Here is a 17,588-nt window from a genome sequence, read left to right on the forward strand (position 1 = left end):
AACATAAATATTTACATATGAAACTAAATCAACATACAGCACATTGAAGAGATGAAGATTAGTCTTTGATTAAGATCTGACTTATTGAACCTCAACACTTGGGGAAAGGGAAATGAAGACTTTTCACATCATTACAGAAAAACATAATAAATTTGGAGGAAAATAAATGTCTGTAAGAACAAAAACTTGCACTTGAAGTCATTCCCCAAGTATAATGCTGAGCATGTTCATTTTTTAACATGTATGTGGGCTTTGTGCTTCCTAGGAATTTTAATTCATGGCTTTATGAATTCATCCCACTGTGCTTAGACTAATATATACTCTGTTAGAGACCAGTTGTGTCTTGCCACGTCTCTTCCAAAAACCCTCCAGACAATACATAACATTCTTCAAGGCAAAGGCTTGATTAACTGATAGAACTGTATTTCACTTGTTACAAATCAGTTCTAGAGTTTGTCCTCAAACTGTGATATAAAAGGTCCAAAGCTTAAAGGCATCACTTTCCAACTCCTTCTGTGGTTAGGGAAATCAGTAAAGAGAACATCATTGTCCAAAGGAACAGGGATGGGGCAAGGACAAAGAAATCTCCTTTGTGTGGGTTATGTTGAGGATGGCAAGTCCAGAGTCTTTGTTTTATTCAGTACTCGGTATTCTGGATCCAGTAGTTATCCTGAGTGTCAAGCAGTATGCTCTAAAAAAGCCTTTGAACCCAGGGTCTTGTGCATTCTAGGCAAGTGCTCAACCATTGAGTTACATCCCTAACGCAAAAACCTTTCTTTAGTCCGTACTGAAGCTAGCATGAGCACCAGTCAGTGCTTTCTTTAATTTAACAGTGGTTGCTCCAAACCCTAGGTCAGAATGAAAACTCAGGGATGTAGTACCCAACTTTTCTGGAAGTTGTGAAGAATCAAAGCTTTTGCAGCTCAAGTAGACTCCTACTGCAATGAGGCCCACCTGGCTCTGGAGTAATAAAATGTGCTGTTTCCACCTGGATGTGTCCCCAGATGCTCAGCATCCTTAATAGGCCCCAAACATCAGATTTGTAAAGAAAAAAAAAGATTTAGTCTGTTTGACTTCATTCTTGAGAACCTGCCTAAATTAGATGTACGTTGCTTCTGTTCATTCTGTCTCAGAAAACTGACTTCTGCAGGTGGTGTTCCTCTAGGAATGCAGTTACTTTTCTTCTGCCAGTTTAATGATTAATTAGAGTTCATCAATTAGCATACAACTAAATATCTGGAACATGAAGACGTTTACTACTGAGTTTTCTGTTGCTGTTTTGTTTTTTGGAGACAGGGGCCCCTGCTGGCCTAGAACTCACTATGTGTTCACTATGAATTTTTGGAGTTTCAATGTTTAAGTTTAAGCCAAGATTTTCATTTCTTTGAATTTAAGAGATCCACAAGAATCAAGTTTTTCTCTGTTATCAGGCTGAAATTGTTCTGGGGCAGTGCTTCAAAGCACAGTACAAAATCAACTAGACATGAAAAGTGAAAAAGAAGTCAAAACCTCCAAAAATGTAAAATAAGATTTCCTTCACATCCTGTTTATTGTAAAAATGGTAGATTACTAGGAAGGAGTAAAAATATTACATACCTCTCAGATTTCATTTTGATAGCATCTTCTATCTCCATCTGCAGCACAACTCATGCCTATATGGCATGAAAATAAACGTTGCCACTCTGGGTCCCTATTTCCTATTAACTGGATTCTGGGTACCTATCTAACTGCCTCTAAGCACTCCCTGCCTCTGTCTACTCTACATTATCTCCAGTACACTCCTATTCCCAAACACTACTTTGTGTGAAACTCGTATTTGTGTGCCATCAAATTCCAGACTCACCTTCACATTTTGGGTTCACCTTCCAGTAGGTCAGAGTCTAGTTTTCTTTTGGACTCTTCCTCACACTTTTCAGTTCTGAGTGAACTAACTTCTATCAACTTAACTGGTCTTTTACTGTTCCCAGTAAGCCATGCACCTTGCCTAGGCTCACTCTTGCTTTAATGTCCTTACTTCTGCTAATCCTAAAATCCAGGCTAAATCCCCTCATTTTTCTGTGGGCTACTGCATCATGTAATAGGTAGTTTAAGGTAATCTGAGACTTGAATCTGGATCATCAGGGAAACCCTTGACTTGGTAGTTTTTGTAACAGCTCATTCATGTCTCATCTCCTCTTTCAAGTCTTATGTCATCTCCATGATGACACCTGCAAAACTACAGATTTCTGGGCACTGTTTTAGTCTCACTATATTAGAATAGTTGGGGATGGGAGTCCACCAGTCTGCATTTTCAATACACCCAGGCTGTGATTTTCTTTGTTTTACTGAGATATTTTTCAATAAACTGGATGATGTAGTATGTAAATTTCAGCAGTTGCCTTTTAATAAACTGAATTTTAGGGCAGAATAAAGAATTGAATAGACTTATCTGAGCCAGAAATTTAACAATCCATTGAAACCCAAGTGAAATTCTTATATTGCTAAATTTATCATCTATGCTCTTTATAGTAACAAGTGGTATAGACAGTAAGATTTTGATTAAAAATACAAATATACACGATGAATACACTATAAACTGGCAAATTGTGTATTCAAGAGAATCAATTGTAAGCTCTTAAAAGTGACTACATGCCTTACATAACATTATATAATAAAACTAGTGTTCAGGCCAAACTTTTTCAGAAAATAGTGCCATTAGTAACTTTCCTCAAGAGTCTAAAACAGCAATGCTTTCAGTTAAGTTGGTATTCTCCTCTCTTAAAAGATGATTTAGCTGGGCGTGGTAGCCCACGCCTGTAGTCCCAACACTTGGGAGGCAGAGGCAGAGGCAGGTGGATCTCTGTGAGTTCAAGGCCAGCCTGGTCTACATAGTGAGTCCCAGGCCAGCTGGGGCTACAGGGAGACCATTTCAAAAAGACCAAAAAAAAAAAAATGATTTAAAGATGTAAGTGCAGCTCTTAGCCATCAGACAATTTTGTATTAATGGTATTTATGCCAGTAAGTCTTACAAGGTTGAGAGGGGTTGAGAAAAAAGAGGGAAGACAGGGACATGAGTTTAATAAGGTTGAGAAAATGGAGACACAGGCATATAAACATATATAAATATGCACATATGTATTTAGATAGTCCCAAGTGTCTGGCCTCAAAGTTACTATGTAGCTTAGGATGGCCTTGAACTCTGGATCCTCCTGCCTTTATCCCCCACACGATGGGATTACAGGCATGTGCCACCACCAACTGGTTTATGTGGTTTTAGGGAATAAGCCTAGGGCATCATTCATGCTCTGCAAGCACTCTACCCACAGAGCCACGCCCCCCCAGCTGAAATCAATATTTAACATTTAAGTATTGAACATATAAGAACATAACAATATTAATTTAGGCAACTCTACAAAATGCCTTTTTGAGAAATTGTTAGATGTTCAAAATAGTCAATATTTTTATACTCAAAATAACTTGTTTTCTAAAATCTATTTTTCACAAGCTTAGTGCTTATTTTAAGTCATTTAAACATGTTCCCTATTTGTTAGACAATTTTAATTATCATTCCTTCAGACATAGTAACAGGGAATACTCCTAATTCTTTGCAGGAAAACTGAATTGTTTCTCATGTGTATACAGCTATTCATCTAAAAACAATGGAATTCATTATAAAGCACTGTTGAAAGATAACATCTGTGCTTCAGTTTAACACCAGGCCCCATCTCCTGTCATTGTCACACTTTCTTCCTACCCAAGGCAGACCTTTCAGCATTATGTAAACATACTCTTATTTTTCCTATCTATATATAAAAAAGCAATCTTCTCTTGACCCCTTCTGTTCCCCAGTTTTCTACTTTATTGTAAAATGTACAAGAGAAAACCACTCCAGTTCCTTTCCTGCAACATTCTTTATTAAACTCACTAGGCACCTTGGCTTTTGTCCCATTGCTCCCAAACTGCAGATCACTGATGGAGGCAGTGGCCCACACCTAGCACACGAGCACTTGGAAGGTGGATGCAGGAGGATCATGATTTTGAGGTCAGCCTGGCTACACAGCAAGACCTGTGGCCTCCCAACAAAATAACAGAGACATCACTAATGGCTTCCTCACTGCTAATCACCTGCTCCAACCTCAGCCATCTTACTCTGGTATCAAGTAGCAAGGTCACATCCTACTTTACAAGGCCTTGAGAACTCAACATACTCCTGGTTTTCAACTTTCTTCACCAGCAGTTATGTGGTTTTGTTTTGTTTTTTGAGATCTTATTCAGTCTCTTGACTTTAAAATATTATTTTTCTGGATCAGAGATATAGCTTAGTGGTAGAGCACTTGCCAAATATGCACAAAGCCCTGGGTTCTATTTCCAGCCCCTCCCCTCCAAATGATCTTTATGAAAAAGCTGCCAATTTTACATCTTTAGACCTTTCTCCAACTGCAGGCTATTTCCAACTGCTTCCCCCTTGACATAGATGATCTATTTTTTGAATGTTGAAACTTGTATCTTGTGTGTTCTTCAACAGTACCTTCCCTACCTCAGCTAATGGTAACCATTCTTTCTAATTGTTCTGGCCCAAAACCTTGACAGTTCTGTCTTTTACACCACATTCAGTCTATTAGTAAACCGTCTTCCAAATACATCCCTGCTATGACTCTTCTCATCTCCACTGCCACTGCCCTGGTCCAAACCACTTTCTATGGGCTGACCTCACCATTCCCACTCTTAGTGATTCTCAATACAGCAACCATAATATAAATTGGATCACATCACTCCTCTGCTTAAACCCTCTAAGGGCTCTCAAACGTTACAGTGGCTTTTAAACCTTTAAGCGATCCAGAATTCATTAAACTTCCAACGGCATCTCCTTCTAGTCTATCCACACTCATTTCTCTGCTCACACTAGCAGCTCCCACAGTCCTCACATATAGTAAGTACACACCTGCCTCTGGGCTACTGAACTGGCTCTTCTTTAAGAACTTGGTGTTGCATTCTTTCATCTCTTCAAATTTGTATGTTATCTCTGCAAGGCATACTTAAATTTTACCACTCTTCCACACTTTCAGTCATTTATCCTTTCACTGTTCATAGCAGTTACTACTTTTTGTATACTAATAGATGTATACTAATCTAGTTACTATACTAATTAATTATTGTCCACATCTTCTCACTTAGCTTATAAATCCCATGAAATGGATTTATTGTGTTTTAAAAAATATTTTATTATTTTTTATTTTATGTGTATGAGTATATTGCCTGCATGTCGTGTCAGGCAGTGCTGGGGAGGTCAGAAGAGGGCTTTGGATTCCCCTGGAACTGGAGTTAAGGATGGTTCATAGCCTCCATGTGGGTGCTGGGAATCGAACCCGGGTCCTCTGCAAGAGCAGTCAGTGCTCTTAACCACTGAGGCATCTCTCCAGCCCCTTATTACTGTATTCTTAACACCAGGAAAAAGACCAATATTTGTTGACAGTTGAATAGTCAGATGGGCTTTTATCAAATGTTTATAGTTTAAGACCACTTAAAACCAATCTATGTGTCAAGAAACAGCAAAGGAAGCCATAATGAATCAAATCATGGGGAATAAGATATAAACAGCCAACAAACAACCTAAAGCAGGCAAACTGAAAATATGACTTTTATAATTTTATTTGCCATATGTATATATTTTGTGAAAGTCATTGTGCCTTATACACATTACCTTTCAACTTCATACATGTCCTAGATAATTTATCACTGTCCTTGTATTGGTGAGAAATAGATATTGTAACTTCTCCAGTCATTCATGTCATGTAATAGAAGCAGATTATAAGCAAGTCTGATAGCAAGGCACCTGCTTACTGTCACAGTGATACTTCTTGATGAGTTATTAAAGTAGGGACACCAGCTACTAAACAGCTGGTAGTTTTTGTTGCCTCCAGTAAATATCAGGAGTCCTAAAAGTTAGAATGACCAAATTGCTTTTCTGGAATTGTATTCTGTCAAATGTGCAAAAAGACAGAGGGACTGGTCTTATTATCCCTGTTCTTGAGACTTAAGTGTTCTCATCTTTGATGACTTAGCTTGACTTAAAAAGCAAAAAAAGCAAATCACCTGGTAAAAGTTCAAACATAACATTTCAAGAGCAAATTTAGAAGCTTTAACTAAATCAACGTTAATATTATTTACTTATAGCTTTTAACCCTGATTATCTACAATACATTCAGTAATACAAGCTGGGAATAACCATTTAGGCATTCCTAAAAGCATTCCTCCAAGTACCAAGGATCAATATGGAGTCTCAGTCATTGACACATCACTTTGCCTAAGTCACATCGCTTCTCCTCACTTGCCTTTAAAAATTTTTTTGTGTGTGTGATGGGAGACTGAAACTAGGGCCTTGCACATGCTAAGCAAGTACTCTACCACTGAACTACATCCCCATCCCCTTTTTGAGACAGGTGCCAGGATGGTTTTGAACTCACTTTAGCCCAGATGTTCCTTGAACTTGTAATCTTCTTGCCTCAAGTCTCCTGAGTAGCTGGGATCACAGGCCTGCACCATTAGATCCAGTCTGCCTTTATTTTGAAATAAATGGATTGAATGTCTAAGAATGCTTCAACATTTGTATTTTATAGGATACCTTAAATGACCTCATATTTGCATAATTCTTTTAAGCTCTTTACTCTCATACCAAACCTAGAAAGACTTGTGAAGTCAAACTGCAGGTCTCAGTAAAAGCTGACTGTCAGGGAACTGTGCCTGACACTTCATCCCAACTATACCCTGGGCCACTTTGCTAACTGCTACCCCAAGGGCCTCCCACTCATTATAGTCACAGGATTTGACACACAACTTATTTTACCCTATTGTAACTTGTTATAGGAAAGTATCCCCAAAGTAATACCATAATGTAAACTATTTCTATGTGGGAAGTATAAGGTGAAATGACTGTCACTGATGACTTTAAAAATGTGCCCTCAAAAAAAAACTGCATGCAAAATAATACACTTGTGGGCTATGTAAGGCATTTTTCTTTATTATTTTTCGGTTTATCTTAGTAATGCCAGAAAAATAACAGCTATTATTTTCACTTTGAACTCAAACAAAATACTGCTGCACACAGAGTACAAAGATTACCTATGAACATGGTTAGGTACAAAGGCTGTATTAGATGTATAGACCACACTTTGTTCTTACATCAAAGTAAGACTGACAGAGCATTTTTTCTGACAATTATTTTAGCAAATAATCGTGCTACTAAACAAAGGCAAATACACATATATACACAGACACATCAACTAAAATTATACATGTCACTTTGACAAACAAATTCTCTGGTGGTTTCACCAGCTTTTGTGCCCCCAAATCCCTTGCCCTAATCCCACCCCCAAATGCTGACTTGATCTGAAGAAAAAAATCAGAGATGTTCTTAGTAAAAGGCACATCTGGCAGCTACTGAAAGTGGCATGCATCTGGCACAGGTGCACACTCTAAGCCACACCACATGGTAACTTCCATTTTCTATGCATCTTGATTCACTGAGTGGTTGTTCAATGTGACCCACCTTTAGCTAACTTGCTTTATAATTTTACAGCAACTGGCTACTTAATGCACTATTGTCATTAAAGGCAAAAGGGAAATTTGCTCACAGTTGACAGAAAATGCACTTTATGGTATCAAAAATGGGAAATAAGGCATGAAACTTATAAAAGAAGTTACAAGTGCTTTTGCTGTTTAGATTTATCATGTAGACTTCATTCTTTTCTAAATTAGAACTCAAAATATTTCAGTTTCTTGTATAAGGGACTATGACATTATTTTAAAAGTTAGTACTATTTCAAATGAAAGTAAAACACTGAATAGTCACTTTCCCTTATAATTTTACCACATAATTCTCTTTCAGCCAAACTGACCGTAACCTTGTGATATGTACTTACTGATAAAGATTAATGTGCAATACAACAGGACCTACATTTGTGCAAGTCACATAATATAGGTCAAAATAACATGTAAACCTATCCACAGCAGCAAAATCTCAAGAAAGAAATGGTTCCATTGCTTCCAAATCTGAGGGAAGCAAAGGTGTTCTGTATGTACACTAGTTGGGACAACTCCCCATTTGCTTTGTTGAGCCACTAAATACCCTGAATTTAGGACACCTATTAAGATAATGAAACAACTCTTAAGTGAGCTAAACTTAATCATAAAATCATGATAATAAATACCACTTTCTGGTTTTTATAAAGTAATTCTGTTTATGAAAAAATCCTGAAGGAAGAATTTAGACCCATAGTACAGCCTCAAACTGAAATAGTACTTTAGTAGACTTTTTGCTGATTGTGTCATGTGGCAGACTCTTTGCTCCACTCAGATCCATTGAAACATCCCGAGTCAGAGATGACTAAGCTCAGAATTTGATGCCTAATAACCCTCACTTAAGCAAAAAAAATTTAAATTAAGCAGACTTTCAGTATTTGTCATTTGTAGTCTTAAAATACATTTAAAGGACTAAGAAGAGTAAATAACCTGTCTTTTTAATAAAATTGGAAACATGTACTGATTTATTCCTACTTTAAAAAGTGCTTATATGTGAAAAGCATTTCTATTTTACTGGTTAAGAGCCCAATAAGTAAATTCAGTTTTGAAAAATTCCCTTTACTTTGTGACCCAAGGCTAATTGATCATTCTCAAATATTTCCACTTTTCAAAGAAATGTTCCACATTTTGGAATGTAGTTAGCCAAATTTTGATGCACTGACAGCTTTATAATGTCCTGGATTCAAATGCAGAGTTTTGTAACAATGCATGTATCTTCTGCCACTTTTTGTCCCTGATTAAGTATATTTTAGTTATGACTAAGAAAATTTGTCAGCTAATGTTTCACATGAGAAGAAGGATATAGTTTTCTTGCTTCCACCTAAGGACATCCAATTGGAATTTTTAAAATCACTTACCACTACAGAAAATATTTTTACCCAAATGTTACACTTGAGAATAAAAATATCCTCTATCCACAATGCATATAAAATGGCTGCACAGTGAAGTGGTCTCCTAGAACCACGGGATAAAAAAATGGTTCCTTTTGGGAGAAGTATGATCAGAACTCCAAATCTGAGTGTTCCCTTCCTTGTAGGCTCAGGCAAGATAGAATGGGGTCACTTGTTGAATGAACATACTTGCCAGAGATACTGAATGGAATGGGCTCCAATGTGGCTTTTCTTGGGTTCTCAGTTGAAGTAGGAACATACTTGCCAGAGTATGAATGGAATGGGCTCCAATGTGGCTTTTCTTGGGTTCTCAGTTGAAATAGGGATGGGATGATAAAAAGGTGAGCAATAAGCCATAAAAAGGGAAATCCTAGGGACAGTTAGGCTGGCCCAATTAAAAGTCATGGGAGATTCTGGAATGTGTACCATAATTAACTGTATGTAGCAGCACTAGTAAAGTCCGCTTAAATATTTGTTGAATGAATGGTCTTATGGACACCACATCCAAGAGGGGATTTGAAATGAACTTTTGAGGACACTTTTAAAAGAGGAAACATTTTACCAAGAGAAGAATGGCTATCATAGGAATGGTATAGATATTAAACAAAAAAGGTTCAACCCTTAACAAATAAATAAGGAGATGACAGGATGGACTGCTTAATGATGGTGCAGTTAATGTGTTTTCTGGTCTTAAAGGACTATATACTGTACTATTGTGGTGTACATTTAATGCTCTAATAAATATCACAGGAAATTATTAACATCTAGGTTTCCATCATGATGTAGCACTTCTAAAAATGTCTCTCACAACATAGTTAACAGAATTACTGAAATGTTGCTTCATTATTCAGAGGACACATGCAGATACTGATGAATTGATGACTCTTTAAGGATGGAATACTGCACAATTCACATAGTGGAGATTAATAAAACTTTTTCTCTTCAACGAGTTGCATGCATTTCAGTCACAGTACATAGGCTTAATGAATAATCATATGATACCAATGATGCAGGTAGATGGGTTACAAGGAGTTCCTCTGATAGAGCAGAAGGGCCTTAAGCAAGGCAGAATGTTCCATAAAACCTTAACGAACTGTATACATGTTGCTTAGGAAATTTAAAAACCTACAAGGTTCTGCTTAAAGGACACCCATCCTATTTTTATCCAATATCTTCCCACATGCCAAACTCTAACTTTAGATCATTCTGTAACATATATCCAGAACTAGAAGCCAAGCCGTACCACAACATGTGCTTTTATGCTTAGTGTTTGTATGTTTTTCAACAGAAAGAAATAAGATCAACCATTTTTGCCACATAATAATTTAATATATGCCAGCCAAACAAAGTATTTGTATCTTTATTCAATTAAATAGAAACAGACCTGCCAGGTATATTATATAACATTCACTATATACACATGATTTAGGCATTGCAAGGAATTCTAGGTATGTTGACTATTGGACTATTAGTAAAACATAGATGGTGTCAGTGAGCCCAGCAAGTGCTCCTTTTCACATTGGATGCCTGCATTTCCATGGTACGGTTAGAGGGACAGCTACAAGCCAGGACACATATTACCAGTAAACCTTTGTGGGACAAGGGAGAAAAAAGGACAATCTAGCTTAGATTAACAGTCTCCTAAATGTAAATAGTATACTTGACGATTGCATTTTTAAGCAATTCTTCTGTCATATTAATGACACAAAACTTCTTGAAGGCAACACCACCACAATTTATTTGTGTTGGGGGGGGCAGGCAATGTTCTTTAAATTGGTATAATTATCTTAAAACAATAACAACAACAAAAAAGTACCTCTTTGGTGAAGCCTCGGTACCCATTCAATTCATTGTAATAATCTGTAAACAGGACTGTAATACAGTGCTGGGCCTTGATTTCAACAAGGTCAGGTACCACAGCCTTTCCTCACAGTCCTTTGAATGATTTTTACGAAAATATTCTAAAGTAGAAGAGTAAAGCAAAGGAAAACAAAGGAGGATAGTAAGATCCCTGTTTAAGATTCTTAAAAAGTGCATTAACATCTTTAATTAAAAAACTGTCATCATGTGGGCCTGCTAGACATCAGACTGTTTTCCATCCCTTTAATGATAAAGATCACTTCACAAAATGAAGACTCTTGCCTATTGGCCAGAAAAGTCCCTTCATGTGATTTTCAGGTCAGTTGTCCAATTCCTCTAGCTCAGTCTTTCCATATTCTAAATTGGAATACTCATTTCATTTTGTAATTATGTGTAGGTTAAAATTCATTGTCTTATACTACATCTTGAAGTAGAGTCATTAGTGTTCGGAGTTCTCATTTTAACTCCTCAGTGCTGGCATGTTCAGTGCATCCATTGCCAGCAATGGATTCGGGGCTAAGAAACTGTACATCCCAGTATAGAGGAACTCAGGAAGAGTGGGCATTCTCCAACAGTGGTGGTCCATCTCTGTGCATGGATGGATGCGTGTGCTCCCTTTTGTAAGTTTTTGGAGGGAGTTTAGGGATATGCTGAGAAGTGCTTTGTCGTGGAGGAACAGGTGGCCCAGCAATGGAATGGAGGTCCACTTCTTGTGTCAGTGGTGGTGATGGCAGGTGCCTTCTTGTGCCATGAGGAGAAGGGGTTTGAGGAGGTGGTGGTGTAAAGGGGGAAGGGCTGTTTGGGAAGAAGGCATTGCCATGGTCACTCTTTTTGCCCAAAGGGGGAGGTTGGAGATGTAGTGGTGAGCTTGAGAAAACATCAGGTGTCCTCACAGGTTCTCGTGGTGGCAACAAGGGAGGGCTTTCAGGAGGGTCTGATATAGAGGTCCGGTCTGATACTGAATATCGTGGTGAATAGGCTTTTGATGTGGGTTGCCTGGGAGGAATAGCTGGGGGACTGTCCAAGTGCTTAGGCATAATCTACCAAATGAAAAGAACACATTTATTAATAATTTAGTTTGTACAGTACCATAAATATATTAAGAATTAAGTTAGGGTTTTCCAACATGCTATTGGCAGAACACTAGGTGTAGGACAGGGAGTTTCACCTTTATCCTTAAATGAGATATTCTGCCAATTCATAGGAAAAGAATTAATTTTGCCAAGGTTAAGCCAAAATTTTGTTGTTTACTACTGTTTGCTTATGTACAATTTCTGATTTAGCATAAATTACCCATTAATTCTTTTCCTTTTGCAGTGCTACGGATTAAATGCAGGGTCTTGTGCATGCTAGGCAAGCAATCTACCACAGAGCTGCACCCCAACCCTAAATTTTAAAATTTAAATGTACTATATTAACATTTCATGGTATCTTCAGGTTTTGACTTATCTTGGTACTTCTGCTCTCTCAACAGCTTAAGACCAATGAATTAATAGCTAGGGAAATTTATTTTTAAAAAAGAAATTTAAACAGGTAGGAAAATTAGTCATTTTGAGTATTTATAGGGGTCTCTAACCCAGAATTTTCATGGAAAGCCCATTTAGGCCCCTATTTGGGTCAGATAAGTAACTTCTACCACATACTCAGGAACAGTTTCACTTACATAACACCTTCACACAAGCTTCAGATCTCTTTCCTTCTCTTTCTTTTAAAAAATCTCTCTCTAGTCCTATGTTTTAAAAGAACTGCATGAGAATAAATTACCATTACTTTATAGATTAAAACTTATTCTTTTCCTTGATAATGCTCATAGCTTTAAGCTTTTAGGGTTTTGCATGCATACCCCAAAGCTACCTTTGTAAGAAATAAACATCTTGCATGCTAAATTCATATTTAATCCTTAAACTCTTAAGCCCAAATACTCTGAAATGTTAACCTATCCCAGTAAGAAGTAGACTACACAACTGACTATGGCTAATGATTCCAATTTCCAGATAACCAGATTCTCTACTTTACCTTAGATGGCGAAGATTCCACTGGGGCAGATTCTGGTCGTCTTCGAGGAGGAACAGGAGGGGGGACAGGCACTTCATCAGTGCCTTTGGTCAAACTTATAGATGATACTGAAGCAGATCCTGTAGGATTTTAATTTTTTTTTAAAGATTATGGGACTTTTACTTACTAGTCTTGAAAAGGTTTAGCTGAAGACTGCTTGTATTTATTAAAAGAAATGTGTTAAGTATCAAAAGCAGTTTAATAAACCAATACCCAATAATAGTCTACACATTAAAACAAACTGCTATAAAACATGCAGAAATTTTTTTAGCAGAATTTTTAGAAAAAGCTTCCTAAAATACTGTTATTTTGCTACTTGATCAAAATAACATTATCATTGTTAGATCTATTATCGGAACTTTTAATTGGGACTTATTTTCAGATTTCTGCTGGCAAGGCAATTTGACAACCTTTGGAATGGTTACTTTTGTCAAAACTGTCGTAAGTTCATTTTTTTTCTCTAGTTTTATTAACAGAGGTCCCCTGTGCCCTTATTGGATAGTTTCTATAACTACTTTCTGATATTTAACAGCTCTCCACAATGTCTCTATCGAGCAATTCTCTTAAATGATGCATGGGAGAATTTAGTGCTTATTAAGGTCTCTTCTCATTTTGCTTGGGTCTGTACTCTCCTTAGCATGCAAGCAAAATGAGAATCATCACATCTGGTCCAAAAACTTTAACCATGATGGAGCCATTAAAAGTGCTAGGGGGGCTCTCATAATGAAAACAGAAATTATACTAAAATCTAGTGACCCTGATTTAAGAATTTAAGTTGATGAAACGGCACAGAAAAGGTAAGTAAAATTAGAACCCATCTGACAGACATTTACAGTAACAAGGGCATAATATGGCACCTGAGTAATTATGCTTTGAAAGACAACACTGTAAGGAGATATGAAAAATACTTAAAACATTCAAAACCACATTTGGCAGGCTCTTTTTATTCCTTAAGCACTATGCTTTTTTATTTTCCATTAAGTGTTGTAACAATATAGATTGTAAAGAGTATTCTGTGCACCTGTATTCAAATTATCAACATTGTGTGTGTGTGTGTGTACATGCATGCACATGTGTCATATGTACACTTGTTGGGGGCGCGTGTGCATGCCAGAGGTCAATGTTGTGTGCCTTCTTCTATTGTTGCCTACTTTATTTTTTGAGACAGGGTCACTTACTGAACATGGAGCTGCCATTTTAGCTAGAATGCCTGGCCAGAGAGCTCCTGGGATTCACCTGCCTTTGCTCCCCAGCACTGGGGTTATAGCCACTCATTTAATATGTTCTTTTAAAAGAGAAAAGGCTTTTATGTGGATTCTAGGGGATGTGAAGTCAGATTCTAATGCTTGCATAGCAAGTACTTTATCCACTGAACCACCTTCTAGGACCATGAACATTTTGAGACATTTTCATCACCTACATTTTAAGAGACTATGTACAGTTAATTTAGTTTATAATTAATATTTTATTGTACATATTTTATATGAAGAGTAAAACCATTAATTTGTTTAAAAAAACAAAAAATAATGGGATTTATAATGAACTTTTAGTTTAAAACTCAAAAGCAATGAACTACTATGCCACTTCATTTTACCTATCAATATTTTGGCCTCATAATTTCAACAGTTACACCTATAAGACAGTCCTTATAAAGAAAAAAGCAGTTATATGCCTACAGTTTATGTTGTCAGCAGGCCAAGTATATTTTGTGATTTAGACACTGCACATAGCTGTCAGCATTCCCATACCCGCATGCATGCTTTTGCTTCTTTTTTCAAAGTTGAGAATTAAGTATATTTAGAATTCTACAGTTGGAAAAGAGAAATGGTTAAATGTGGAAGCCACTCTTTTAATATGTTCTTTTAAAAGAGAAAAGGGTTTTGTAAAAAGCATGAGAAATCTATAAATTTAAGCAAACTGTTGATGGTCTAAAAGACAGCACAAGTGAAGGCCTCACTTCAAGGTGGTACAAGCAGCCCCAATACTGCCAGACCAAGGAGAGTCTTAGCAGGAAAGGTGACACTTGGTCTGATTTTTAAAGCCAAAGCAAGAATTATTTTAAACCAAATATACTAACTTGGACCATGGGGCAGTGTAACTTGGATAAAGACGGTATCGCTGCCTGTGAAGGAAACAAGAAAAAGTAGAATTTTTTTTCTTCCATTGATACAGTCAACTCATTCATGAAATTTATTATGACAGTGCTATTCTTGGTTTTTGGAAAATGCTCATTACTATTTACTTTTGAAAAGAAAAGAGTTAATATCATACTGGGAATTTTGAAGCTTTCTTTTGGACTTACTACTTAATGTCATAATATAAATGGAAAAACATTCATTAGAAGCCAAAACTATGATGCTATATTATTGGGAGACTTTTAAAAACATTTATTTATTTACTTATTGTGTGTGTGTGTGTGTGTGTGTGTGTGTGTGTGACACTGTATGTGTGGAGAACTTGAGGAAATCATTTCTCTCCTATATGAACTCAAGACTGAACTAGGTTCATAAGGCTTAGCAGCAAGCACCTTACACACTGAGCCATCTCACTTGCTCCCTGGATGACTTTTTAAACTCTGTAAAACCCAATTCAAGTGAAGAATTTAACTAGACTCATATCATTTGCTAAAGATTAGAGTGATATTACTACATATCTTTGAAAAGGTGTTCTAACATAGTTATAAAATAAAATTTTGGATATTAAAACAAGCTTGAAATTGATAAAGCTTTCTTCACTCTGTATTCAAAAACACTTGAAAATTCAATACACACTTGGTGCTTATACATTTTTATTTAGGAAACGCCTTGATATGTTAGGAATGACTAATTTCAACAATATTTTTTAAGGGGAGGGGGAGAATAAAAAGCCAAAGCCACCAAAGCATTAAAGTAGGAAAATTGAGACCAAGGGCTGGGATATCTATGCTAATTCTAAATCAGCATAGTTACATTGCCTTGTACTACCAATATACGGAACAGAAAATATTAAAGTTGGCAAAAATCATCCTTAAAGAACTACACTGAGCTGATTAAACTTCAGATTTTCCTTTCAATTTTATACGATACATAGTAACTAAATTAATTTGGGACCTAGTTTATTCCAGATTATTTGATCATGAGGAGAACTGTACCTTCCAGGTTCAGTTAATCTGATAATTCTTGCTAACATGATTGCTTACATAAATACAGTGGTCATATAAAATTATCTCCTTTTTATACTACTGCTAAATTGGAACCTATGATTACTAAGTGCAACAACTCAGCTTCTTCTAGTGAGTTCTCTCAGAGGACTAAAACTCAATTTTATACTCCAAAGTTACCTGAAGCTGTTCTGCCACTAATTTTCTTTAAGATGTCCCATGGTGGTTCACGCCTTTAGTTCCAGCACTTGGGAGGCAAAGGCAGGCAGATCTCTGTGAGTTCCGGGCCAGCCCCACTACAGGGAGATTCTGTCTCAAAAAGATGTGCGTGCGTGCGTGCGTGCGTGCGTGTGTGTGTGTGTGTGTGTGTGTGTGTGTGTGTGTGTGTATTTTTTCCTCACTTTTCTTAAAATAAGCGTATTTCCTGGTAGCATATTTAATACCAGAATAAAATAAAAACATAACAGTCACAATGCTGCAAACGGCAATCTTTTTGGAAGAGTAATTATAAAATATCCATACACCTGTGCTCATATATGTATATATCATGGGCATATATTATTCAATTTGGTAAATTTATTCACCTCTCTCTTAACTGCTTAATCTGGAAAATACCATACAAATCCTTTTACAGTTTTATATGCTTGATCAAAAACCATATGCTGGAAATTCTTATCAGCCAGATACTGAATAAATTTATTAGTAAGTTAGAATTAAATCCAATTGAGAATTTAAGTGTAAATCCCAGATAACCAATGGCTCTCAATCTTGGCTGCATATTAGAATGCCCCAAGGAATTAAAAAAAAAAAAGACAAAAAACGAAAAAACAAACTAATGCTTAGGAGACAACACCAGTCTAATGGATAACTCCCTTAGCTCGTAAAATCCTGATATATAATAGTATATTTTAGATTACACTGTCGCCCTGTACCAAAGGCATGTAAGATAATCTTGTATTCCACCTTGAAATACTTGCAACATACCTTTTCTTGCTTCTTCTACTAAGAGGATAGTGATAAAGCATACCTTAAGCATATAGACCAGTCCTTTAGCTCTCTGAGAATTAGACAGTTTTCAGACTGGAAGGTAATTATGGGCATTTCATTATTCTCTCCTCTTTGTGATAGAGGCGAAATGAAGCCATAAGCCAGTGTTCTTTTTTCCTAACTACTATCAGAATCACCTGAGAGGAGGACCTGGCCAGGGCAAGGTACAGAGTAGGAGACTGAATATTGGGGTTCTCGAGGCAGCACTAGTAGGTGGCAGATTTCCTTCTGTCTTTTACCACAAAGCTCTCAGTGACCAGTCTTGCCCACTCTGAGGTCATCTCTCTGTAGACTTCCACAGTAGTCATGTCTTCATCACTCACCAGGCATTTAACTATGATTCTCTTTGTGCTGTCATTATTTTTCATCCTTCAACAAGACTACAAGCTTTCCCAGAGGAAACATGCTAAGTGCTTAGCAAGGGTAAGATACTATTGAAAGAATTATATGCTTAAAAGCAGTTGCTTTGGGAACTACTACAGTAAGAGACAAAAACAAAGGAACATATTGGAAACTAAGTAATGGGACTGTTACTTCAC

At 36.8% G+C, this 17,588-nt stretch overlaps 2 protein-coding genes across 3 annotated transcripts in view; one reads left to right on the plus strand and one right to left on the minus strand.

The window, feature by feature from the left end:
* Positions 1-185, plus strand: part of Arhgef33 (Rho guanine nucleotide exchange factor 33) — a gene marked incomplete in the record, with an annotated part of 95,776 nt that extends 95,591 nt beyond the window's left edge. The window contains 1 exon segment of the mRNA XM_008845500.1: positions 1-185.
* A 6,796-nt stretch (positions 186-6,981) lies between these two features.
* Sos1 (SOS Ras/Rac guanine nucleotide exchange factor 1) overlaps positions 6,982-17,588 on the minus strand; it is a 142,678-nt gene continuing 132,071 nt past the window's right edge. Inside the window, exons 22-24 of one of the 2 annotated variants that reach the window (XM_008845509.3) lie at positions 14,941-14,985; positions 12,825-12,943; positions 6,982-11,848 (exon numbers count right to left, since the gene is read on the minus strand). In XM_008845509.3, the coding sequence (XP_008843731.1) occupies positions 11,357-11,848; positions 12,825-12,943; positions 14,941-14,985 (656 nt within the window). In that variant the 3' untranslated portion in view covers positions 6,982-11,356. The remainder of the gene's footprint in view (positions 11,849-12,824; positions 12,944-14,940; positions 14,986-17,588) is intronic. The other variant, XM_017801204.2, reaches the window with a different exon arrangement.

This window comes from Nannospalax galili, unplaced genomic scaffold (genome assembly GCF_000622305.1).
Source record: "Nannospalax galili isolate Female #2095 unplaced genomic scaffold, S.galili_v1.0 scaffold622, whole genome shotgun sequence".
NCBI lineage: Eukaryota > Metazoa > Chordata > Mammalia > Rodentia > Spalacidae > Nannospalax > Nannospalax galili.